Below are 25,771 nucleotides of genomic sequence, written 5' to 3' on the forward strand. Positions count from 1 at the left end.
ATTGTGGTGTAGCAGTCTGCAGTTACAGCAAGACCTAGATTCAATTCCTTGCTTAGCCACAAAAGTTACTAGTGACCTTTGGACAGTCTGCTTCACGAAGTTGGTGTCAAGATACAATGGCAGGAAGACTGGCTATACTACTATAAGCAGTTTGAGAAACGGTAGCTTAAATATGAAATTTCATAATAAACCTATGTGCATCATAATTGTCCCAATCCTATAAGGCAGAATAACTGTTCCGATCCTATAAAGCAACAAAGAAGTGTCTGAAGGGATCTACCGCTGATTATGTTCTGTACTATTGGTAGTACAGCTGACCTAGAAGTGAGTGAAAGCTATCTTCAAGTGACTGGACGGACAACACAATGTGTGATGCAGGCTTGCTGATTTTTGGTGGTCAGTAGAAGACCTGAAGTTGAAAATCCAGACTCCTCTATTTGCTACAAATCAAGATGTTAATCTAGGCTTAGATGGGGCCTCCGTACAATGAATGTGTTTATATATGTGGCAATACATCAAAGGGGGTTTCCTTAAAAGCAGAACAGAAACTTTGAGAACTGAGAAAAGCATAAGGAAAGGGCAACAAACTAAGGTGGGTGGCAGAGGTAACAATGTTATTGTTAATCTGAAGTTCCAGCAAGAAGCATTTGGTATATGTTAGGCTTGCCATACGTTAGGAAAATTCCTGACATGTCCTGGTTTTGGGGTGTAAAAATGGCGTCGGGGGAATTTTGCTGAATTGGCAAAATGTCAGGAAAAATCCAGATGTATGGCAACGTGGTGGGAAAAGCAGCAGAAACACCTCCAAAAGCTTAAAACCACTATTTTGGGGAGAGGCTTCCCCAAAAAAGTTCAACAACTTTGTGGGTGTCAGGAAGTTTACTTTTTGAAATATGGCAACCCTAGTATATGTGCAAGTCCTAACAGGTGTTAGAATGTCAGACATCTGTCATACCCCAGTGGCAGGGCATCTACTTTGCATATAGGTCTCAGGTTCAATAACCAGCGTCTTCAGGTATGTCCTCAGAAACTGCCTCATTTGAAAGTGCCAGGCAGTGTAGACAATACTGAGTGAGACAGACCAATGATCTGACTGAATACAAGGCAGCTTCCTATGTCTTTGCTGTAAACCATAAATGTAACATTTATTTAAAAACAAATCAGGGAAACTTTTTTTTAAAAAAATCAGGAGATCCACCATAAGTCAAACTTCTAATTCAAAACCCAAGAGACATCATGCAAAAATAATCAATAATCCAGGTTACAGTTTGTCATATTGGTAACAAACTAACTTTAAAGTTTGCAAATGCTGTATGTCAAAACAAATTCCCACTATGTTGAGAAAGCATAGAAACTATAAGCATACCTTTTCCCAATGCTCCAGACGAACAGTGGATTCCCATTTACTCCCAAGAAAAGTCCCTGTTTATCCAGAGCAAAGATTCATTTGCTAAAAATTGGCCAGTGCTCCCATTTGTCACCACTATTTCTTCAGAATACAAAGAGGAACAAACAAGTTGCATTTGGATCTGGCTTTTAAGTTCTAAAAAGGACAATTTGGATATAGGAAACTGCTTGCTAATGAAATCAACTGCTGAATTTACCACTGTAATCCCTGAACCGGCTTTAAGGGCGCTCATCTGAACTCTGCAGCTTAGTAAAATCTGTCCTGTCTAAAAATATTATCAAACATGGCAAGCAGCTTACTAATGAAGTGAATTACTCCAGCATTAAATCAATTTCAAACTTAGCCTGAAACCAAAATGGTGTATGACACGGGGCTGGAATACAACCCTGGGAAAAAGACAGGACCCAACTGCAACCTCAACAGTTGACCTCACAATATCATCTTCTTTGTTCATGTGCTGTGATCTCTAGATGACATTAAAAGGAAAATCCTCTCTCAAATCTCTCTGACACCAATATTGACTGGTACAGAGTGTCTCCTGCACACACAGCTGTGGAATGTAGACGTCCAAGCACGTGTTTTGGGGAAGGTCTGGACAGCTTGCTATATTCAAAGCCTGCTAGTTTGACTTCACCCAGGAAAGCAGAAAACTGCCCCTTTTCACCATGGGTAGAGACTTAATTTTTCCCAAAGCCAAAAGCAATCTTCACAATGTCATATTTTCATTGGAACTCACACGTGTTTCGCTGCTGGAATTTGCTTTCCTAACCGGGTGTGGCACAGTATTTAGCAGCAAAGAAAATATTTTAGATCCCAATACTTCAACACCATGTAGGGGGAAACAGTTTAGATTCTCCCTCGACCTTTAATCCATGAAGCTCATACATACTTAAGTCAGCATCGCCCTTACTTTGTAAACAAAGGTTAACTGTAAGACTAATACCAAACCAAGCATTATTACTATTAAAACATACTATCCCCAATATCAACTGAGAGATACTAACATGATCAATATAAAATGAGTTTCTATTGTGAAACCTGAATTGTTAAATGCATTTGTTAATATTAGGAAGACTATTGGCTCTCAAGTCTATAAGATGGCATCAGGACCTACTTACCCCAGTTTGACCTCTGGGGTGTGCCTGCATGGGCTTATGACATATAGACCTGACAACTGAACTTTTACAAAATTAAGGTTCTAAGGTTCTACAGGTTCATCTACAAGCCATGCAACAGGACTTTAAGTACCCATTCACTTCAGGGAGTTTGAAAAAGATTAAACACATTCCAGCTGAATACTGAAAAATAAGAGGTAAAGGAGTGGGGAAGCAGAAGACAGCAAAGAAGATTGAAATAGGAAAAGCTCAAGAACGTGTTTAAAAAATAATGATTGTAAAGCCATTAGGGACAAGCAAAGAATGTTTATCTTGTGGAAGAGTGGTATGATTTTATCCCCTTTGTTAGTTATAAAACTATTTCTCTCCTTCTTCACATTATATGAGGGTGTGGCCATCTTGACCCAAACTGCTCTTTTCGTATGTATTATTGTTTGCATGTAAATTCCTATTTCTTTGCTACACTTACCTGTTGAGGGGTAACGGAACATTTCTAAGATACTTGGAACCAAAAAGCCTGTTAGTTGGGGGGAAGTGGGATTTAGTTTTGCCTCAATTAAACTAATTAATTGAATTTTTGTTATAATAGCTCTGTGTATGTTTGTTTGCTGAGTGAGGGAAATACTATAGTGCAATGCAACTGTATCGGCATTCAACAGATAACTTATTCTACTTATGTATTCACTTTTTCTTGAAAACCTAATAAAGATTATTTTAAAAAGAAAAAAACAAATAAGGAATTGGATCTGCACTGAATGATTGACTGAATTTATATACCACCCTTTACCCGCAATTTTTTAAAGTTCATATCTAGCATGAACACTTGCAAGAACAGTTCGAAAATACCCATGCTATGTCTGGTGACAATTCAGAAGCCAAGAGAGCTGGACAAAACTCCCACTGGGCTCACTTAGCCCCCAACCCCTCTTCTTAGTGACCATTATTAGTCCCCCTGCCTCTCATACTCCAACCCCAATATTAATTCACCTTGCATTTGTTGTATGTAACACCTTGAAAAAAATTCAAGTTTGAAGGCCTTAATCCTGAAAGCAAGATTGACAGTGACAGTGCATTCCACCAACATTCTCAGTTAAACCACATATAAAAAACCCAAAACCAAAGCTAAACCTTATAGTCTCCACCGCAACACAAAAAAATGCAATATCTGACTGGCCTAGATCTCAGGTACTCGGTGTTCCAAAAAGCTACTCCTGGGGCTATTTAGACTAACTTCTTTAATAACTAACTACTTCATGAGTCTCTTCCTACAGAAAGAAAGAATGATACGTGTTTACTGCAGGGGGAAATGTTATAATTACCACATTCTGCTGCAATAATTTTAATTGCAGACTATTTGAATGGCTCAATATTTATTACTCTACAGCCTTTAATTGCTTTTGTGGGGGAAAGGGGGGGAAACTAATCAATGATTATTTATAGCACAATCCTAACCATATTCACTTAGAAGTTAGTCCTACTGAATTCAGTTGGGCTTGTTCCCAGGTAGGTGGATTAAGATTCCAGCATTAATATGTAGCTGGCCAACTGATGCAATGGATTTGCTGCAGCTACCAAACTTGTCCTAGGGCCCAATTTGCTTCCCAAGAACTAAGCTACAACACTCCGGAGACAAGGAAAGATAGTATATCTCAAATCCTAACTTATGAGTTAATTTCCTACACTGAAAAGCTTTTTTTAACATTGAATACATTTAATCATGTTATCCACACCTTCGTTCTGAATTGGTACAATTGCAGGAGAGCTGTACCATATTATACGCATCAGTAAATAGAACAGCCCTTACCCTAGTACATTATGTCAAGAGGAAGAGATTGTGTTCCTCCTTTAAGGTGAGGAAGATGGATTCTAAGGAGCAATGTCAAGTGCTACTCAACCCAAAGAGGTGATAAGCTAGTATTGTTGGCACTACTGCCATTATTGCAGCATGGTAATGTGTTAATATGGTAGACCAACATTTATAAACCACTTGTGTTACAAATAGAGTCAAGGAAACACAACTGTAATTACAACCCTTTCTCACGGACAGACTTTCCTTAAGATGGACACTTCCTTCTGTTTTAGAAAGTTATGGCTGCAGTTTTATGGCTGCAATCCACATGTTTTAGTTTTATTACCTCAGGTAGGACCAACATCACAATTTAACAAAGGGTTTTTTAGTGTGTAGTTGGCACAAAATCTAGAGTTGGAAAAATGTGCTGCTGGAAAGCTGATAATGTGCAGTTGGAAAAATGAGGGGAGAGGAAGTAGACATCTTAGGCATATGTGTTTTATTAAGCCCTTAAATGATAGGTAGTGTCACCGATGGCATGTACGCCAAATATATATGTATAGAATGTGCTCAGTTTCCATATTTGAAACAAACTGCTCAAACTCAATTTAAAATTCCCTTCTTTTTGGGGGGTCAGAACCTCCTCTTCTTCACTTTCATCTTTGGGCAGGAAATACTTCGTCACATCCTTGTATATACCCTTAAAATACTCCTGTTTTTGCACCTGTTAGTCTAGGGCAAATATAAAAAAAATCATCAATGGATAGTAGGTAATACCTAGCGATTTCTATGGCAAAAACTTCACCGATTAAGGGTGTAAGCCAGGAACAGAGTGCCTTTGAGTTCATTTGCCTTCTTCTAGGGGTGGGGATTTGTACAGCTGGAAAAACCTGAATTTTAAAAGAACCAACCATTTAATTGGAAGTATTCTCCATTAAAATGGTTTCGGGAATCACAGCCCAAATTTCTCATTATTTTAATAAATTTACCTGAGAGTAAAATATTACTTACAAGAACAATTCTTCTACAAGTTTTTCCATGACCATGATAAAGATGGGGAATGAGAATTTACATTCTAGAGCTTGGATCCTTCTACTATTGACCTGCACTGCTGCACAAAAAGAACTTCTACATGGACATCTCAAGGCCTGCATCGACATTATTCCCATCCTAGCCTTTGGATGAGTTATCCTCCAGGAATGAAATGAATTAGGCCTCAATCTTGCACAGGCTCTTGCATTCCCTTACCTCAGGGGAAAGTGAGCAATAAATTGGGAGGTTCCCATTTTGGAATGTAGAATAGTTCTTGATGAAAGAGAATGAAACCCTCAGAATAAAATCTCCTAATCTGGTCATTCACTTCTTTCAATGTTTAAAAGGGTACACAAACCTAAGGCCCAACTCCTGATCTTTTCTGAAGATTATCCTTGGCTAAGAACCGAGGGCATAAAATAAAACATTCACAGGCCTCCAGATCCTTTAAAAACATGAACTGAAGAAAAAGCTCTGTAGGGTGCAAATTATTGCTGCTCAGCACAAAAATTGTTCTCCGCATACCTGAGATTACTATACTCATTTAAGCACATTAAATTGCTTTTTATAGAAAAAAATAGAACACGTAGCTTTTTGTGGCTTATTTGTTCAGCACATATGGTTCTTATGAAATAAACTAGAGCAGCCAGTCCCTTTGCTCAGAATTAGAGACTGGAATAAACTAATCTTGAAGAAACATATAAGCCCATAAAAATCTGCAATTGGAGCTATTTTGTCATTCTGATTTCTAAGCAACCTTATGTGAAATGCAGCCATATGAACAGCAGTTGGTTTTACTGAAGTTAAGCTTTACCTGAAACACACCCAAGGGGGTGGTGGGAGAACCATGTGGGAATAAATTCAACAATGGAGTAAGGATATCACCCAAAATAGAAGTCGTCAAAATTCTTGATCCTGTAAAGTGGCAGATACCAAACAGAAGTGAAGAGGCATGAGGATGTCAAAAGCTAAAGCTAACATCCCATGGTTGTAGCCTCAGCTGTACTCTCTAAACCAGCCTTCCTCAGCCCGCTCTCCAGATGTCCCTGACCACAGGCCATGCTGATGGGAATTAGTGTAAAACAGCCTTTCTCTATATTGAGTCCCCTTATGCTGCTAGACTACAACTCCCATCATCCCTAGGTACCAGTGGTGAAGGGAGTTGTAGTACAACAACATATAGGGTGCCAAGGTTGAGAAAGGCTGGTCTGAAACATCTGGGGGGCACCAGATTGGGGAAGGCTGTTCCACATGGTGCCATATAATGTTATCCCACCACACATTGCAACATGTGCCCCACAAAGGACATGGGTAGGCTGCTCCTGTAACCCCAATCACTTTCTTCTGTACTCATCACAGCTGAGTGACAGATCCTCTGGCTTTATGAAGATAAGCACACAACATTCCTCAATTGAACTTTCTTGGATTATTCTTGCCCCACAGCCATGACTCGAATTTCATTCTCACAAAACAAGCTTGCAGTTTGATTACTGTCTGGTCACTCAAGGTGACTAAATATTGCCTCCAGCAGAGGTACAATCTCACCTACAGAGCACTAAGATCTGTTGTTCCCACAATACAGACACACACCAGGATGTTCTAAAACTGCTAGTGCAATTTTGTGACAGTCTTTCCTGTCTAGCACATTTGGCAAAGACATGGAGATTGCGCAACATGCCAGTGTCCTTCCTTAAGAGGAAAAAACTTTTGTGGTGTAAGGTTTTTGTTTTTTTAATTGTGTCACCATGTTCTATGCCTGTAAGTTGCTTCCAGACACTCTGTTGAGGGAAGCAATTTATAAGTGAACTAACTTGTTCTTCAATCTCACCCAAATTGGGAGAGCCAATCCCAGTTGCCAGCTGACTTAAGACAAGAAGGTAGGGGTGGACCTGTAAGATCAGCCACCATTCATAATAAAAAGAAAAAGCAACTTGGGCAAATAAACAGTGTGTGACTGAAGACTGTTTCGAAGGTTGGTGTTGGAATCTAAATAAATACTCATGAACAGTGAAGAAGTAATTGGGTTGCAAAGCCGGACAGAAATGAAATTTGCAGGCATGGTATCTCCTTGTGCAGATCCTCTATATTTTTGCTGAATGGCATTCCTCTCCACCTCTAGAGTTCCTAAATCAAACAAACATTTCATTCATGTTACTGCTGCAAACAGGAAACAGTGTCTTCACAACGTCCCAAAAGATACAACTCTAGAAGCAATACTATTGCTTGTCAGAAGGTTTGAACATTTTATTTGCATATCCCAAGCTTTAACATACTCACTCTGGAGAATCTGGACAGTAAGAGGTAAGGAGTCGGGATTATTTCAATTTATGCCAATTTGTTTCCTTCCCCCTTATAAGCACATCTTACATGTCAGCAGACTGTAAGTACCAGCATGTTTGTTTCTGAGGTATGTGAAGAGCATTAGGCTGGACGTAAATGTCAAAACAATATGGACATGCAAAGTACCCGGGCCATCACCTCTCTGTCCCTTACATTAGTATATGGCAATTTAAAGGGTGGGGGAGCTACTAAATTGAGTGTTCACTGTAGTGAAAGTCAAGATCGACAGTTTAGAATACATCTATTAAAAATAATTAAAAGACCTGATATGACAGCAGTTTACGACTGGAGGCAGGGGGGAAATGAGACCAGATAATAAACTCTCCGCTACCATCCCTCATACAGGATTGACTGAAGTCCAAAAACAACAAAGTGCTTTCTCCTTTTCCCCAGGAAACATCAGGCAAAGCCACCAGCCTGGAGTCTTTGTGCTAATCACATGTAGCATCCCCTCCAAGGTACTCGGAAGGGGAGACACCGACTGTCTTTGCCCAGGGCCCAGAGTGGGAGCCAGAGTGATCCCTAACAGGAGCTCACTTGCACTGAGGGGATACTAAATTTGCACACTGCTCTTTTGCTTCCACAGAAATTAAATGCCGCAGCACGTCCTAATATGACCTGTTCTTTTTGCTCATAACAGCATATTCATTCTGACACAAGACTTCTACATTTTATCAGAACAGAGCCAGCAATTGTCCCAAGACAGAGCCCAAGTAAATGATGGTTTTGCCACTTATATGACAGCTTTTTGTGGGTGCAATATATGAGTAGTTGAAATGGAACTTTAAAGAGTCTTATCTAAAGTTGCATGCACACTGCCTTACATAACCACATGAGAAGCCACAGCTGCTAAAATCTGTGATTTCTCCTTAAAGTTACATTATTAAAAATGGAGGAAAGGGTGAGAATTTCCAATCCCAGAAATTGCAGCACAGAAGCTACCAAGTTAAAAAATATGTCTATAGCAGTCAGTGAGACGAATAAATTGACGTGAACATAAATGCTGCACCCTGCTTCCCAGAGTACAAAATGTAAGGTCCCATGTGCATTATACATTTAAAGAAGTATTGTGCTATTTTAAACATTTCTCCTCACACAACTACAATTTCCAGAATGCTTTAACAATAAATTCCTCTTCACAGGGAACTCTTTGCACTATTGGCTTGAAAGTTTCATTTATGTAAGTCTACCCAGACAAATAGATGCTGACACATTATAATCTTCTGAACTGTTAATTCTAATTATTTTTTAATCTTTTAATTGCATTTATCTGCTTTTATTGATGATTTTATTGATGAGAAGAGAAGACTCCTTGAAAAAGACCCTGATGTTGGGAAAGATGGAGGGCACAAGGAGAACGAGATGGTTGCACAGTGTTCTCGAAGCTACTAACATGAGTTTGACCAAACTGCTGGAGGCAGTGGAAGACAGAAGTGCCTGGCATGCTCTGGTTCATGGGGTCACGAAGAGTCGGACATGACTAACGACTAAACAACAACAACAATTGATGATTTTACTATTTCTTATAAACTGCATAGAGATTTTACTACAATCTAGAAGTATATAATTTTTTAAAAGTACAAATAAAATACCATAAGTACTTTTCACACAGTCTTTCTAACCAGAGAAAGATTTTTTTTAATGTGATCCTTACTACTACAATTTAGGCTGCAGACCCAAACTACTTTGAATGACTATTGCCATCAGTAAAGATTGGTTACCCCATAGAAAAGACCATTATCTCAGCAGAATTTCCTCTTAGGAGCCTAGACCTGTTTTCTTGTAAGCTCCTGTAACATTTCTAAGTTTAGAGGCTTTGGGATGGTAATTGTTTGAATTCATTTATTTTTGGAAGCAAGCAAGTTGTCATATTTAATAAAAAGCAGATTTAAGAGAGAGGGGGAAAATGCATCAGTTCTGCTTGTGTCAGTCATACAAAAGCATGAAAGCTCCTCTGACATCCTGGAACTGCAGGGCATTATCCCCCAGGGTCAAATTGGAGGTGACTGACAGGAGTTAGCTTAGGCCACATATTTTAGGCTGCATTGTGATACTTTTCTGTAGAGCAATGGGTGTAAATCTCCCCTTTACTATTACTGTAACCCAAGCCTTGTTCAGCAATTGCAATAATGGAAGTTGGAGGGGAAGGAGAAAGAGAATGCCTGCCCCCAGTTTCTAATTCCAGTCACTTACTTGAGCCCCTGTACTAGTCAATGACTTGTGAAATTGACCAGACGGCATCAGAAGCAGCTTCTGGTCTAAAAATATCCACCCCTAATTAAGTTTTAAAGGGAAAAAGTGTTCTTAAATGAGATGGAGAGGGTAACTGGGGGACTCCATTATAAAAAATATTTTAATATTATTATTGTGGCAGTACTGATCATGGTGCTCAGAGCCAGTTTTGGCTCTTTCAAAGTATTTCTTGAAGCACTTCAAAAACCTGCAAAACATGTTTGACCAGAAATAATGTGTGTGTGTGCTATGGGCAATGATAGCAACGTCAAGTCTTTGAAGTTACTATCGTTAAACAGCCTTGGATTGCCTATTATCAAAAGACAACCCACCAAAAATCCCAGTTAGTACTGACAGATGCTACAACCCCACACATTTACAAAGGGAGGTCCACAGATGACACAGAACAGTCTTGCCTTACGGCAGCAGTTAAACACCTACTTCTGAAGAATTCTTTGTGTGGCTTAAAGAGAATTTTCTGATAAGGCATGATTCTACTTTGAAAGAAACATGGAGAAAACGGATGGCTATAAGAAGGCCAATATCATCATATAACCACATTTGTACCATTTTGAACCTATAAAGTTTCCCAAGATACAAAATTTCTAAAACAAAGAACCATTACATGTTCCTGGCTGCTTAGGCACATTAGGCCAGGCATAGGCAGAGTAGGCCCTCCAGCTGTTTTGGGACTACTACTCCCATCATCCCTGACCACTGGTCCTGTTATCTAGGGATGATAGGAGTTGTAGTCCCAAAACAGCTGGAGGGCCTACTCTGCCTATGCCTGCATTAGGCTATAAGCAAAATGGTGCTGGGAGAGGGGATATTTGTCATGCAATGGGGAGAAGATGGGAAAAGTTACCTTCAAGAGCTTCACAAAAGCTGCATGTCTAGGAGAAGCTCTTTGAAAGTATCAGGGGTTGGAAGGGGGTGGGGGGAGACTTTTAGATCTCCCTTATGCAGAAATTCTATCCCAAATATTACAGTGTCCAGCCCAAATACAACAAAGAGAATGGCTGATGCTCCCTATTCTTATAACCTTGATTTGTCCAGGCCCTTGAAAATGGAAGCAAAGTATTGGCAGCAATGCAATTTCAGTGCTGCAGCATGAAGACGACTCATGCTCTGTATGTGATTACTAGGGGAGCCGCTAGAGGATAATGTAATGATTAGTGGGGGAGTTGCACAGTTGCTATGGGAGTAGTAATTCCTGTTGCTGCATTTATTCTTTCAGTGCTGTAACTGCGTTAATACACCAGCAATTTATTAGGGTAGAATACCGATAAGTTTCAGCCAAGAATTCTAGCAGGGCTACTTAGAAGCTGATTTGCCCATGTCCAGCAGCTGAACATTACAGCCTTACAAATACTGCTGGGCAAAGGTGAATCGTTTCTGCAACTCATTAACTCCCACTTAAAAAAAAAAAAATGCCAAAGGCTACCTATAAAAGGGAAGCATGTAGGAACAGAAAGACTGCAGAATCCAGAACTAGAGTTTCCAAGGCCTTGAATGAATTCACAGTGGTATTCTCCTATCCGTGACAATTCCTTTTTTGGTTGTTGTTCCTGTTTGTTTGTTGTTGTTGGTTTGTTTGTTTTTCTATTACGTTTTATTGTAATTCATATTTGGTGTTAGCTGCCCTGAGCCTGGCCCTGGCTGGGGAGGACAGTGTATAATATATATATATATATATATATATATATATATATATATCCCCAGTACATGGCCAGTAAAGGTAAAGGACCCCTGGACAGTTAAGTCCAGTCAAACTTAGTCTATGGGGTGTGGCGCTCAAATCACTTCAGGCCGAGGGAGCCAGCGTTTGTCTACAGACAGCTTTCTAGGTTATGTGGCCAGCATAACTAAACTGCTTCTGGCGCGATGGAAGCCAGAGCACATGGAAACGCCCTTTATCTTCCCACCGCAGCGGTATCTAGTTATCTACTTGTGCTGGTATGCTTTCGAACTACTAGGTTGGCAGGAGCTGCGAAAGAGCAATGGGAGCTCACCCCATCACGCTTGGTACATGGCACCACTAGCTTAGTCAACTTAAACATCAAATGAATTTAAGCTATCTTGATGTGTCAGTTGCAGAGCTTCAACATGAAATTATATGTTCAGTTCCTCAGACTACTTATTTAGCAGAGTTCCAAAGTCCCCTTCCCTTTTGAGAGTAAAGTTTACACATCAATAGTTACATATGAGGATTTTTTCCTTAACAATATAAAGCGGCATAGAAATGAAATAAATATTAATAATAGTTCATTTTGCAGTACCCGATAGTTTGCAAGAAAAAAGGGGAGGTCATGATTTCCCATCCATGCCAATGATTTTACTCTCTCTTTTTGGCCTAGCATCATTTAAAAGCAGGGGCAATACCAAACAGGAACAAGTTTAGGAATGGGACACTGATAAAGACAGTGTTTGACACAGGGCAGGTAGGTAGGAAGGTAGTTTGGTTGTTCTAAAGGTGCAGTGGCAGCCATGTCATTTTGCGCCAAACACAAAATACATTTGGACACACTAAAGGTGCATACTAATTGATTACCCAAGGGCAGCACCTGGAAGAGTCAAGAGGGGATCCAGACTGCCATTATTTCCAGCATATTCAACCCTTGGGCCACATTATAAATTAACATACTAATATTAAGTGTACTGATGCATGGACAGCAATTACCCCAAGGTCTTAAATAAAAACCAGCTAATTGCTTTTAAAATGGGGGAAAGATAAAGCTGTTTCTTGGCAAAGATCTTAATGAAGGTTACATATTCAGCCACAGGTTGTAAAGCAGGTAACAAGGTTTAAGAAAAACTCGGTGAGCACCAAACACAAAGCAAAATATCATTTATGGTTGAAAAGATCACAACTCCTGCACACTGGAGGAATTTACCCCTTTCAGCATATACTAAAAGTTATGGACCTCATGAACAAATCCAAATAAAAATGACAGAAGGGATGTTCTGTGATCTTCTAAACCACCATTTGTTGGTTTTGGATGACACAACAAGCTGTGCTCAATCAAAAAATGGAAGAGTCAAAACGTTTGAAAGTAGAGGAGAGCTGAAATGAAGGAGGCAGATTTTGCAAACATTTTCACCACTGTGAGACGCTTTCCTCCTCCTTTTGGTGATTTTTGGCACTTCTTTTCAAAAGGGTGCCAAACTGCTTATGAGAGGTGGTTGTCCTGTCTCTGTTGTATTAAGGGTGGCACATGGGAGTTAATTGGGATGCAGGGAGCTGAGGCACCTTTTATGGCCAAAACTCCATTCCTCGAACGAACCTCCAGCCAATTTTCAGTGACTCCCCCTTCCTTCTTAGCCTCTCTGCACCAGAGCTCACCCCATTCAGTAGGGTCCCCAAGACTCAGAAGAGGATTGGGGGGGGTTGCCAGGGGAACATGTACAGGAAAGTCACCTTCCACCATACCCCTTTGCTCTTGCTTCTCAGCATCCAGGCAAGAGTTAGTTAGTTAGTTAGTTAGTTAGTTAATTAATTAATTCTTTCATTTCAGATTTGCACATTTGCCTTAGAGCTATTGTAGAAAATGGTTCAACCCTGTCTGCTACAGTATATAACCATCCTAAAAAAGAACTGAAAACCTGTGGCAAATACTCAGGCAGCTTAAATTCAAGGAAACTTACAGCAAAATGTGACAAATGGTATGGTTTTAATGTATTGCCTAATGTGGCAACTATTCAGTCATATTTATACATATCAGACAGTCGGGAAAGGAAATATCTGCACAGAATTAGTCAACATATGCTTAATTTTTATATGCCAATGGCCCATCCAGTCCAGCATCCTGTTCTCACAGTGGCCAACCACATGCCTGTGGGAAACCAGCAAGCAGGATTCAAGCACAACTTTAAATCTCTCAACTGTAATCTGTTTTAACTAATTTTAATAACCTTTTTAAAAATTATTCTAACCTGCCCTAGGACCTCATGGTAAAGTGAGTGTAAGAAATCTAATGAATAATAATAATTTTTCAAAACCCAATCCTTAAAATGCATTTTTGGTTGGTCTCATACAGGCTATAAAGTATTTTCAATCATGCCCTAGCTTAATTGCAAAATGCAATATTCAGCCCACACAGCTGCAGCAATGAGAACACAGGAGAATTAGCTTCATCGAGACAGAGGAAGGTCATGCTTTGTTATGTATACAGTCATTCAATCCAACTTTAATAAGAATTGGCAATACCCTCTTATTTAGAGCTTGCCTGGATCCAAATTAATCCTCTCCCTGTGGGGCTGGAAAAGAATGCACAAAATTCTGACCAGGATTCTTGTGTGTGTGGGATGAATGGCTGAAGATGAAAGCTTCTAGAATACAGGTTCAAATTATATAAAGAATTTTGCAAGAAGGTGAAGAAGGAATTCCCACTGATTCAACAAGAAGTCTGATTCTGCCCATTTCTAACAGCAAACTCCCAAGTTCTAGTTCTGATATCTATGAATGACAGCCCTCCCACCTCTAGTGCCAGGAGAGCAATGGTACCAGATATTTAGCTCAAGATCATCCGCCTGTATGCAGAAATAGAGCACCCTGTCCCACCCTCACGCCTGGATTCTCAGCATACACCACCATGCTTCCAACTTAATTAGAATACCCAATCCATGGCCAGCTAGTTGATTCCCACCCCCACCCCACCCCGTTACAAGCCTAAAGTGAACAGATTCTGCAGCAGCAATAAGCCTGTTACAAAGGGCACAGTATTGATCACAACACATAATATAGTTCAACTAGCTCACTATGAAAGGGAAAAGGCAGTTCCTGAGCTCTAAGACTTGAACCATGTCAACAGGAAATATCCTTTCTAAAAAGCTGCTCACTAGATTCTTTTTAAAAAAGGATTGGCTAACGTTTTAAGCAAGTTGTGTGACCACAAGTCAACCTTGTGCTGTCATTCCTTCAAAATCACTTTCATGTTGTCACCATCAGGGACAGTTTTGAGTAGCATGCTGAACTGCGTACATCCTAAGGAAAAGGTTTTTAAGTTGTGCTTCAAGACTACAGACAAACCTTTCAGTGTTTCACTAAAACAAACATTTAAAGCTACTTGGCCTCTGGTTGAGGAGACTTCACAATGGAACAGCACAAAGGGCAGCCAAAGATAGCAAGTTCAGTGCTGGTAAGCCCTGAAGGCTGCTATGTCCCCAAGAACTAATGGATTAAAACATAAACTAGTACTTTTGGTAAATAATATGCAATGACTTTAGAAGAAGTTCAGCAACTTATGAGGCATCAGCAAAAATTCAATCAAGTAATTGAAATATAACTTCTTAAAAATTCATTCAATGAAAGCAACCTTGAAAATAACTGCAAAATTGCTAACCTACAACAGCAACACTACTACTACTATGACTACAACTACGATATTTTACAAGCCCTTCTGCTCACACATCTGCATCAGTCATTTATGCCACACATTTCTCATCTGGAATGGAAAAAAGTGACATTCTTAAAGCTTACAATAGATTATCCACCTGAGGAGTATACTGCCAGTGTAAGGGGGTCTCTCAAATCAGACAAAACTATTTTGAGCTAATGGATCCCAAGAAGACCTAGTAGTTTATTTTTTGTTGTTGTCATGTTCCTGTTTGGTTACTGAATAGATCACAAATAATTTACAACTAGAGTTTCTATATGCATAAACAAGACTGATGTGTTCCAACCACACTCTGTGAGGTGGTTACCATAGCAATATTCAGAATAAATCAGGAAAGGATCTTTAAGTTTACACAAACTGGAACCCCCAAAAATGATTATCATAAGCCCAAAGGAAGCATTAGAACCTACTCTATAAGGCAAAAGGGGGGGGGGAGATAAATTTATAAGGCTGTTTCAAAATCTACAGCCCTCCAGCATCCCCCAGTATGTCTTTCACAGACTTCACAACAGGCAAAATAATCACATCTCCATTGTTGCTATGAGGACACACAACAACAACGAGAAGGAGATATGCAAACTTGAGAATTTCTAGAGCTGATCATTTCATCAACAACTGAAGCACTTATCATAATGAGACTCTTGGGAAACCAATCAGAGTTGCTTCAAAGAATCTGAATGACAAAACTTTCTTCTATTAAGGGATGTTGAATGACTATTATCAACTCAAGCGCTAGTAAGTCCATTTTAAGTCTGCACATCTGTCCACCTGTATAACTCCTTGGATTATCTACCATATGCCAGGGTGTGCTATCAGGAAGTTGAAAGGGGAGCATAGTAGGTCTTTCCCTTTCTAACAACTATTTGCATTACTACAAACATTTTAGCGGCAAGCAAGTAGCATGTACAGTGGTACCTCGGGTTATGAACTTAATTCGTTCTTAACCTGAAACCGTTCTTATCCTCAGGCGCGCTTTCGCTAATTGGGCCTCTCACTGCCGCCGGTGCGCAATTTCCGTTCTCATCCTGGGGCAAAGTTCTCAACCTGAGGTACTACTTCCGGGTTAGTGGAGTTTGTAACCTGAAGTGTTTGTAACCCAAGGTACCACTGTATGCTACTTCTAAAGGTTGCCTAGCTATCTTCTAGGATGAACAACCGTGTCAGCAGCAGCTTTTGGCCAATTCTGAAAGACACAGAACCAATGCTTTTTTTCTGGGGGGACACATACCCCTAAACATTTTGTGAATCTCTGTACTTTTGTCCATTCACTGTATTTATTTTTCCCAATTTGAACTATAAAATGGTGGTTTTTCTTGAGTCAAAATGAGAGTACCCCTAAACAGTTTTTAAGAAAAAAAGCACTGCTTAGAACCAAACAATGTTGAACACACACACAAAAATGTGCTGAGAGATTAGGACCAGGAAAACTAGAGACCCATACACACTGCAAGTCGTTCTGAGCAACAATTTCTATGCATAACAAAAATGAAAATGAATGGTCAAAAATCAATGTGGGTCTGCAGGGGTGAGCAACAATCTCATGGGCAACACTAGCACAGCTACTTCTTAGATATATAATTGAAAGGCAATGTAGGATTGGGAAACAATGGGCATACAGTGGTACCTCAAGTTACAGACGCTTCAGGTTACAGACTCTGCCAGAAATAGTACCTCAGGTTAAGAACTTTGCTTCAGGATGAGAACAGAAATTGTGCGACGGCAGCAGGAGGCCCCATTAGCTAAAGTGATACCTCAGGTTAAGAACAGTTTCAGGTTAAGAACGAATTAAGTTCTTAACCCGAGGTACCACTGTATAGGGTTTGGCCAAACTAAGGCAGTGGGCAAATCTTTTCCCAAGCAATTTGGCTGAGAATATTGCTTCTAGTCAAGATATAAATAAGCTATTGGTCAAAAACCAATGAAAACTGGAGAAGTTGACTGCATGTTAAGAGGAAATCTATCTGTTTCTCAAGATGGCATATGTAGATTTGAAAAAAAAAGATGATTTTTCATATCCATTCATGCAGGGAAGGAAAAAGGAAGGAGATTCTTGTGTTAAGTGGACTGTGTTATACAAAATATATCCATGTTATGTATTAACGTGGAGAAGACATCAGAGCTTGAATTCTGCAAATTTATGCAAAATAAATACATGCAATTTATTCAAACTGCAATATTTCTGCAGAATTGAGAACATCGTGTATGGAACATATGCTAGAAAAATAGGAAGGAACAGGGAAATACACAAATATGCATTGTCACATTCTGATTCCTGATTATTCAGCCCAACAAACTGTACATTTTCTAATTTCTTATTGTTCGTTTAAGAAAAATAAGAAAAATAGTTTGAGTTTTCTGTTGCAGTTGTAGTGCACATATAGCACTAGAGGAATACCATTTAGGGTAAATTAACCAGCATATAAAATTCTTTTTTTATTAATATCTTTTTTATTGATACTTGTCCATTATATACAAAAGTTCATACCCAATACAAAGTAACTTTTTATGATACACCATAACAAATGAAATGCTTTAAAAATCTAATCTTAAAAGGAACAGAAGAAAAAAGAAGAAAAGGGGCAAAGAGAAAGAAAAGAGAGAAAGAAAAGAAAATGAAAAAGACTTCTAGTTCTCTGTCCTGCAGACAAATATAGTATGCACTCATTAACACTGAAGTAGTCTATTTTCTATGGGACACGGGTGGCGCTGTGGTCTAAACCCCAGAGCCTAGGGCTTGCTGATCAGAAGGTTGGCGGTTTGAATCCCCGCTCCTGCATGTCGAAGTGCAAGTAGATAAATAGGTACTGCTCTGGCGGGAAGGTAAATGGCTTTTCTGTGTGCTGCTCTGGTTCGCCAGAAGTGGCTTAGTCATGGTGGCCACATGACCCGGAAGCTGTCTGCGGACAAATGCCGGCTCCCTCGGCCAGTAAAGTGAGATCAGTGCCACAACCCCAAAGTCGTCCATGACTGGACTTAACGGTCAGGAATCCCTTTACCTAGTCTATTTTCTATTAGCTAATTTTTTCAATCTTCAGATCCAGATATTATAAGTTCATTTTCTCTTGCATGCAAAAAGTCCATAAGAAGTTTCCAATCCTTAATAAACGTCAATAATGATTTTTCTCTAATTAAACACATTAATTTTGCCATCTCAGTTAAGTCCAATAATTTTATCAACCATTCATTTATAGTAGGTAGGGCTGTATCTTTCCATCTTTGTGCCTATAGCAATCTTGCTGCTAAAATTCTTCACCTAAGATTCTGAAACCCAAAAGTATATTTACAAAATTGACAGTATACAATTGTAAAGCAGAAAAAAACACATCACTGTGGAAAGTGTCAGTCCAATGTGTATATGTAAGCATAAGGAACGTACTGGAGGGAGCTACAATGAGCAATGAAGCTGAGAAGCAGAAATACTGATTGCTGAGAAGCACAAAAAAGAAGTGGGCAGAGAAGAAGAGTAACACTTTTTTATACTTGTTAATATGTTGTCACTGGAAGGGATTCTGTAGAGTGGGAGTACATGACTCCACTTGCCTCAGTCTGCTACCTACATGAGTGGCATGATTTGGGGGGGGGGTGAAAATCCAAGGAGTGACTAAAACTTAAAGCTGTTTTTGAACGTTAATCTTTCTTTTATAACTCCTAACCTCTCTTTGTTTTCTTTTATTACATGCTATTAACATTTTTTTAAAGCTGTGATTAGTATTCAACGCTAGACCTACTTAAATTAATGGACATGACTAACTTAGGTTTATTAACTTCAATGGGTCTACTCTGAGTAAGACAGTAAAACACAACCCTGTGTCCTAATCACAGAGTTGTAGAGATGGAAGAGACCCTGAGGATCATCTAGTCCAACCCCCTGTAATGAAGGAATATGCAGCTGTCCCATACAGAGATCAAACTTGCAACTTTGGCTTTATCAGCACCATGCTCTAACCAACTGAGCTATCCAGGCTGACAATGGTAAGGTTGGTTTTTTAAAAAAGCAAACAATGAAACACAAATTTGCATAGAGGGATTGATTAATATTGATGCAACTAAGAAGATCTATGAGCCACTTGTAAATATCTGAAGAAGGAGTTATTCATGATATGAATGTACAAAGACTCAAGGGGAGATTTTAGCACTGTGGTAAGAGCTTTGAGGCGGGGGAATAGGCCACAGCTTGAAGCATTTTAACGGATTATATAGGAGTGCTAGAATATGACAGTACAATGAAAGGAAACAATCCTATATTTGGTATGGGTGGAAGAGCAAAATATGCTTGACCTTCTACTTTCTTTGACCAGCTGCTAGGAAGATGGAGAGAGGAGATAGAAAGAAATGCAAGAACATATTCTTCTTGAATCTATCAAAGCAGCCATGAGGGAGCTTTGTGGCATCCATAGCAACCCAGGAACTCTCTTTTAATGGGGGTGGGGGGTGTTGTTGTACTCTGCTGTAGACTTATAGTGACTAATATACTACCCTCTCTCCTCAGTCTGTATGTAGGAACTCAAGCTGTACTATGGTAAAGCTGCAGCACTATACTATTAGCATTCTAACTGCTGTAATATAAAAAGTGTGCCTTAGCCCATTGGCTAAACAAGTCTTCTCAATTACACCCTTGGCAGTTTAAGTGGCCTGCACCCGTAAGTCTTGGCTTATTTATTTTATGAAAAGCAAAATATAATTTGAGCACTAGTTTTCACTCATTTAAATTTGTAAAAGCAGAGTTCAAAGGAGTCAGAAGCAAAAACTCTTGCCTACTACAGAGCATTGCACCCACAAAACGCCCATTCCCTGAACATGGACAAACCCCCTTAAATGAGCCTTTTGAAAATAAAGAAAGGGCCATCCATACTACCAATCCGACATCCTAGCTGGAGTCATCACTGATCCTCTGGGCAGGCTAACAATGTATGGGCAATAATCCATCCTGATGCCAATCGACACAAATTAGGTGACACAATAGTCACAAGAATCACAGTAGGAGCAATGCTAGCAGCTGGAACACCTGGAAGGATTGGCAAGAGGGGTTACATCACTGATACTCTCCCAGTAAGTCCCTTTTACTGATGCCAGCCTCCTCTGGAGGAGAGGTGGCCAAGCTGACTTTGAACTATTTGGTGGGGGTGGGGGGAACACAGTCCCACCCACTCTGAACCGTATTTAAGCCAGGCTGCTGTGGCCCCTTGGGAAGGCAGCAAGACTATAACTACTAGCACTGGTTAGTCCTATTATTACTAGCCTGTAAATACATATATACAGGGAATATCAAAATTAAGTCTAGACTATTCTACTGCAACACTAACTTATCAGGTTAATTAACTGCTTTTAGTTTTCCTGATATGTTTTCTAATAAACTGTTTTCAAATTGCAGACCACTTTGGGCATATGTTTACAGTGGGGAAATGGCATATAAATAAACTATGCTTAAACTTAAAAAGATACCTTATGTACACCTTCTTAAATAAACAGACAAGGTTCTGGGAATAGATGAGGGCAAAGAAATTCACAGATCCAATTAAACCTCCTTTCTGTTACATTTAAAAACATTGATAAGGAAACTGTGTAACAGGAACTCCACTATTAACATTACATATCGGATAAGATTTGAATAAACGGTAGCTGAAAACATTAATTTATGTCCAGATCAACCAAGATTTAACGGTCTTTTCTGATTTATGAGTCTCAGACATTAGCTGCACATTCTATATTTCTCTTAGCAATATTTCAATCAAACTGTTCTTGAGACCCATATAAGTAGCATAAATGATGACATTGGAGTTAAATACAGGCTTAAAGTTAAAGCAACTTTAAAGAGCAACTATTTGCAACCAGAAATTTGAGAACTTCTTTCCCTGCAGTGTTCTTCTAAACCACTCGAACCAACAACATAGCACGTTATACTTCAATGGGATATTGAGGCCACAAATATACAACTAAATACAATACAATGCAGTACTAAATACACTCAAATAAGCAAACTGGCTGTAATAGTGTATACCAGTGGCATAACTATATCTGGATAAAGAACGTTTATGCAGGCATGGCCAAACTTGGCCCTCTAGATGTTTTGGGACTATAACTCCCATCATCCCTAGCTAACAGGACCAGTGGTCAGGGATGATGGGAATTGTAGTCCAAAAACATCTAGAGGGCCAAGTTTGGCCATGCCTAGTATAGCATTGATGCCAACCCCTTCACAGCACTTTTTAATGGGGGAACACTCATGAGGTAGGTTTGGATGTCTTTTCCATAATCTGAGATCTCAGATCAGAGGGAGCGTGTGTCCAGGGCTGGCCCAAGCTACCTTAAGGGCAAGGCCCCTGCCCCAGCCTCATTTCATGTACAGAAACTGAACAGGTTGGCTAGGGACAGGACAGCATCATCCACCACAGCCGAGGATAGCAGGTTAGTTTAGAAGGTGTAGTTAAGTTCATGTGGCACCTACAGCTTTGTCCTCCAACAAAAGGGTACAACTGGAGGGCTGCTGACACCATCCCCCCAGCATCTGCCACCTGAGGTCGTCCTCCCTCTGCCAACCTAATATATGCAGTGCTCCATCCATGTTTGGATCATCAAAAGTACAAGGTCACAGAAACAGTCCTGATAGGTACCCCAACCACCAACTCCACACAAATTACAGAAACATTATCAGAGATGATGTGTGTCTGGAACAGGTGACCATATCCCTTTTCTGACAGTTGATTTTGGAGGACAGGAATGCTTCCTGCTGGAGTTCATGGGCACAGCAAAATAAGTATGTATGTATATTTTTATTAACACACTTGTGATTATTTTGTAACTTAGAATTTGCCCAAGCCAAAAGGAATAACATCTCTAGTTTCTCAAATTTCACTTTCTAAGGTGGAACTAATGGTTTTGCATTATATTCAGGTGGAGCAAACTGGAATGTTATAGGCGTGGTCCTTGGGCACCTGCTAAGCATGAAGTTTGATCTTCCAGCTAGCACCAAAATGTTTCTGCTAGTCATTGAAAGGTTGGGCTGTACAAAAGGTTTCACAAAAGGTTTCAAATGTGAGTTTAAGGAAATAAACTTTCTTCACAAGTTTAATTCTGCTTCAGTTCAGCCATCAAAAGGAAAATGCCCATTCTCCCAAGAAAAGCTTTTGCGCCATACTCCATTCAGGTTTAAGTTCAGAGCCATGCAACACAAAGCTAGGGAGAACGCAATGTTCAGCCCAGAAGGACTTCCCACAGGAAATCTAAGCCGAGAATTCTGGCTATATCTGCCCATGCATAACTGAAGAGTTCACAGTTACAGCTCCACTAACAGCAATGATTACTAACAGTTACAATCACTGAGGCTGCAGGAAGATGGTTTTTGAAAATCCTAAACCAGGTAGGAATACAAAGCAAAAATAGCCCTTCCCACTAAACAGCACTTAGGAATAGCACGAAGGCGTTTTCTGATCTCTGGATTGACATTCTCAATGACGAACAAAAAGTTGAGAGCATATTCCAGGTAGCACAAGACACCATGCCTCTATCTGAAGGTACATTCGCACAAGTCAAGCAATAACTCTTGTGGGAGCTCCCACAAGGCTGCCTGGATTAAGCCTGTACTGCAATGCTAGGACCGATACTATACTGGAAGAATATACTGAGGACTTGTGAAAGAGAGAGAGAGACATAATGATATGGAAAAAGCTACAGGCCACTTTTAGCTTGCACAGCATCCATAGCACCTCGTTCCCAGGGGCAGTCTTGACAGACAGCAGTCAGAGATCACATATGCATGCTGGGCTCCACACTGTTCCTAGCTAGCCAGGTGGATGGAGGAAACCAGAGTCCAATCTCCTCTGCGACTGCTAGACGGAAATGCTTTCCACTGGCAGACATGGGGATAGAGACCTTCGAGGCAGACGGTCCAGCCTTTCAGCTGCAAAGAAAAGTGTTCGCACGAACACCGCCCAGGCCTGCCAAGCTGAGGATCCGTGTCCTAAAGGACCTTCCTTCCCAGTTCTTACAGCTGCCCAGAGCTGCCACAGCTGAACCACAGCTCCAGACTCCTCCACATCTCCTCCTCTCCCTGGAGTTTCCCCCCTATTTCCCAGTCCCCGCTCCCTGCCGGAGGGGGTCACGTCTACATGCCTTAAGCCCCGGAACCAGTTTTCAGGGTCAGGTCTCAGCGCCGGGACACGAGAAACGCCGACGCAGAAAAGAGTTCCCCTGGGCATGTGCAGAGCGCCCGTTGAACCTGCAAGCGCGTCAGGGGTCAAGGGGAAGGCAAGGCTTTTCCCCACTCAGAGGGCGTGACTTTCAGGGGTGGGGGGCTGAAGCCCCGGCCCCTCTCGCGCCGGAGGGCCTGAGGCGCCGAGCCCCGTCGCTGCCGCCCCGCCCCGCGAGCGCCCCCCGAGCTCCCCGCTCCTCCGGCCACCGGCCCGCACCTTCTTGGGCGCCTTGGTGAGCGTGGACATGAAGGAGTACTTCTCGGCGTCCTCCATCTCCTTCGTCTGCTTCAGCTCGTCGCCGGCGGCGGCGTCCGGCACAGAAGACATCGTGAGGGCGAGCGCGGAAGCGTCCGGGCGCCGAGGCCGAAGGCAGCTGCTGCTTCTCACCGGCTCCACCGCGACCTCCCTCTGCAACCGCCAAGACTGCGGCCGCCGCGCTTCAGCAAGGGGCGGGGCCAAAGGGCCCAACACGTCACCACGCACGCTCGGAGTCGCCCGCGAGCCGCTCGCACACGCACAGGTCGGGCACGCGACGCCTTCGCGCAGGATCTGGCGGAGGAGTCTCGCTTGCGGGGGCTGCAGCGCCACCTGGCGGAAGGCGACGCGAAATGGCCGTATCCTGAGCTTCGGTGATTGCAGCCAGTCGTTGCGCATTGTGCCTCCCTAAGAGCAGGGCCGGCCCAAGGCATCTTGGACCCCAAAATGGCATTCCCCTCGCCACCGCAGGAAAAAGGGCTGAGGGGAGATCTACATCAGGAACAAGGGGAGAAGTAACATCAACATAAGGATCTGTTGCTTCATGGATCCTGCCGCTTAAAGCGATTGCCTCATGTGGTTTCATGGGTGGGCTGGCCCTGCTAATACTGTAGTGTATTATTAATTTATTTGTTGCTTTAAGGAGCAACAAAAGCACTCTCAAAGCAACTTACAAAAATGTAAATATTAAATAACACTTAAAATGTAATAGCGTTTAAAATATTAAATAGCGCTGCTCCTGGTGGCTGTTGGATGATTGTTTCAAGCGGCTGGAAGAGCTGTCAGATTTTTTCCTCAAGCTGGTACAGTCACATTGGGAATTTTGCACTTTCGGAGGCATATCAGTCTGACTCCTGATCAAGCATAACCCCAATGCCTTTGAAAGGACACAGTTCCATTTTATCTCTTTTATTTACGATTTGTATTTATTTCATTAAATGTATACACCATTTGATTGTAATAAAGTTCAAAGCGGTTTACAAAAAAGATAAAACAATAAAATTGGGGGACATTCACAACTATACTTTAAAACATACAAAAGTTAAAATACAGGTTAGAATTACCTCAACTTTCTAAGCATCTGCATAAAGGTAAAGGTAAAGGGATCCCTGACCATTAGGTCCAGTCGAGGACGACTCTGGGGTTCCGGCGCTCATCTCGCTTTATTGGCCGAGGGAGCCGGCGTTTGTCTGCAGACAGCTTCCAGGTCCTGTGGCCAGCATGACTAAGCCGCTTCTGGCGAACCAGAGCAGCACACGGAAATGCCGTTTACCTTCCTGCTAGAGCGGTACCTATTTATCTACTTGCACTTTGACGTGCTTTTGAATTGCTAGGTTGGCAGGAGCAGGGACCAAGCAATGGGAGCTCACCCCGTCGCAGGGATTCGAACCGCCGACTGCATCTGCATAGGCTTCTCTAAACATAAATGTTTTTAGCAGGCACCATAAAGAGTACCATGAAGGCGGCAGCTTGATCTCATCGGGCAGGAAGTTCCAAAGTGCAGGTGTTGCCACACTTTTTATGAACTCATCTGCCAAAGGCATCTGTGCTCTGTTTGGAAGGACTCACTAAGGAGAACTCTGCTCTCACCTTCCCAGCAGTTTGGGTGCTGTTCCCTTTCCTGCCAGCACCAACTCCTTACACATATATGCGACCAGATGTATTGTTTTAGACTCTTCCAGTTTAATCATTTCTCTTTGATATCCCCATGCTTGTTCATGGTCTAAAAGGTATAAAATAAATAATGAGGATCATACAAAAAGTGATCATACACTATTTATACATATTAATTTATTCATAGTTTATTAAATTTGTCAGTTGCTTTCTCTTGCCCAGGGCAACCCAAAGTAACTTACAACCAACCAAACAGACCCCACATAAACCCCACATGGATACATTACAACTGAGAGGGAAGAGAAACCCATTAAAAACATCCCACCCACTTCTAAAAGGCCACAGTCAAAGGCCAAAGACCTGCTTATAGAAGGAAGTTTTTGCTTGGCCCCTAAAGATAT

At 41.1% G+C, this 25,771-nt stretch overlaps 1 protein-coding gene across 3 annotated transcripts in view; it reads right to left on the bottom strand.

Annotated features, from left to right (window-relative positions):
* AHCYL1 (adenosylhomocysteinase like 1) overlaps positions 1 to 24,040 on the bottom strand; it is a gene marked incomplete at its 3' end in the record, with an annotated part of 49,068 nt that extends 25,028 nt beyond the window's left edge. For 2 of the 3 annotated variants that reach the window (XR_014549101.1, XM_083617820.1), the window contains exon 1: positions 23,718 to 23,953. Coding sequence is in view for 2 of the 3 variants with exons in the window: in XM_083617820.1 (XP_083473946.1) it covers positions 23,718 to 23,828 (111 nt within the window). Of the gene's footprint in view, positions 1 to 23,717 lie in introns of all 3 variants that reach the window. The other variant, XM_083617819.1, reaches the window with a different exon arrangement.
* Between the last annotated feature and the right edge of the window lie 1,731 nt (positions 24,041 to 25,771).

This window comes from Podarcis filfolensis, assembly GCF_964270895.1.
Source record: "Podarcis filfolensis genome assembly, chromosome: 6".
In the NCBI taxonomy this organism is placed as follows: domain Eukaryota; kingdom Metazoa; phylum Chordata; class Lepidosauria; order Squamata; family Lacertidae; genus Podarcis; species Podarcis filfolensis.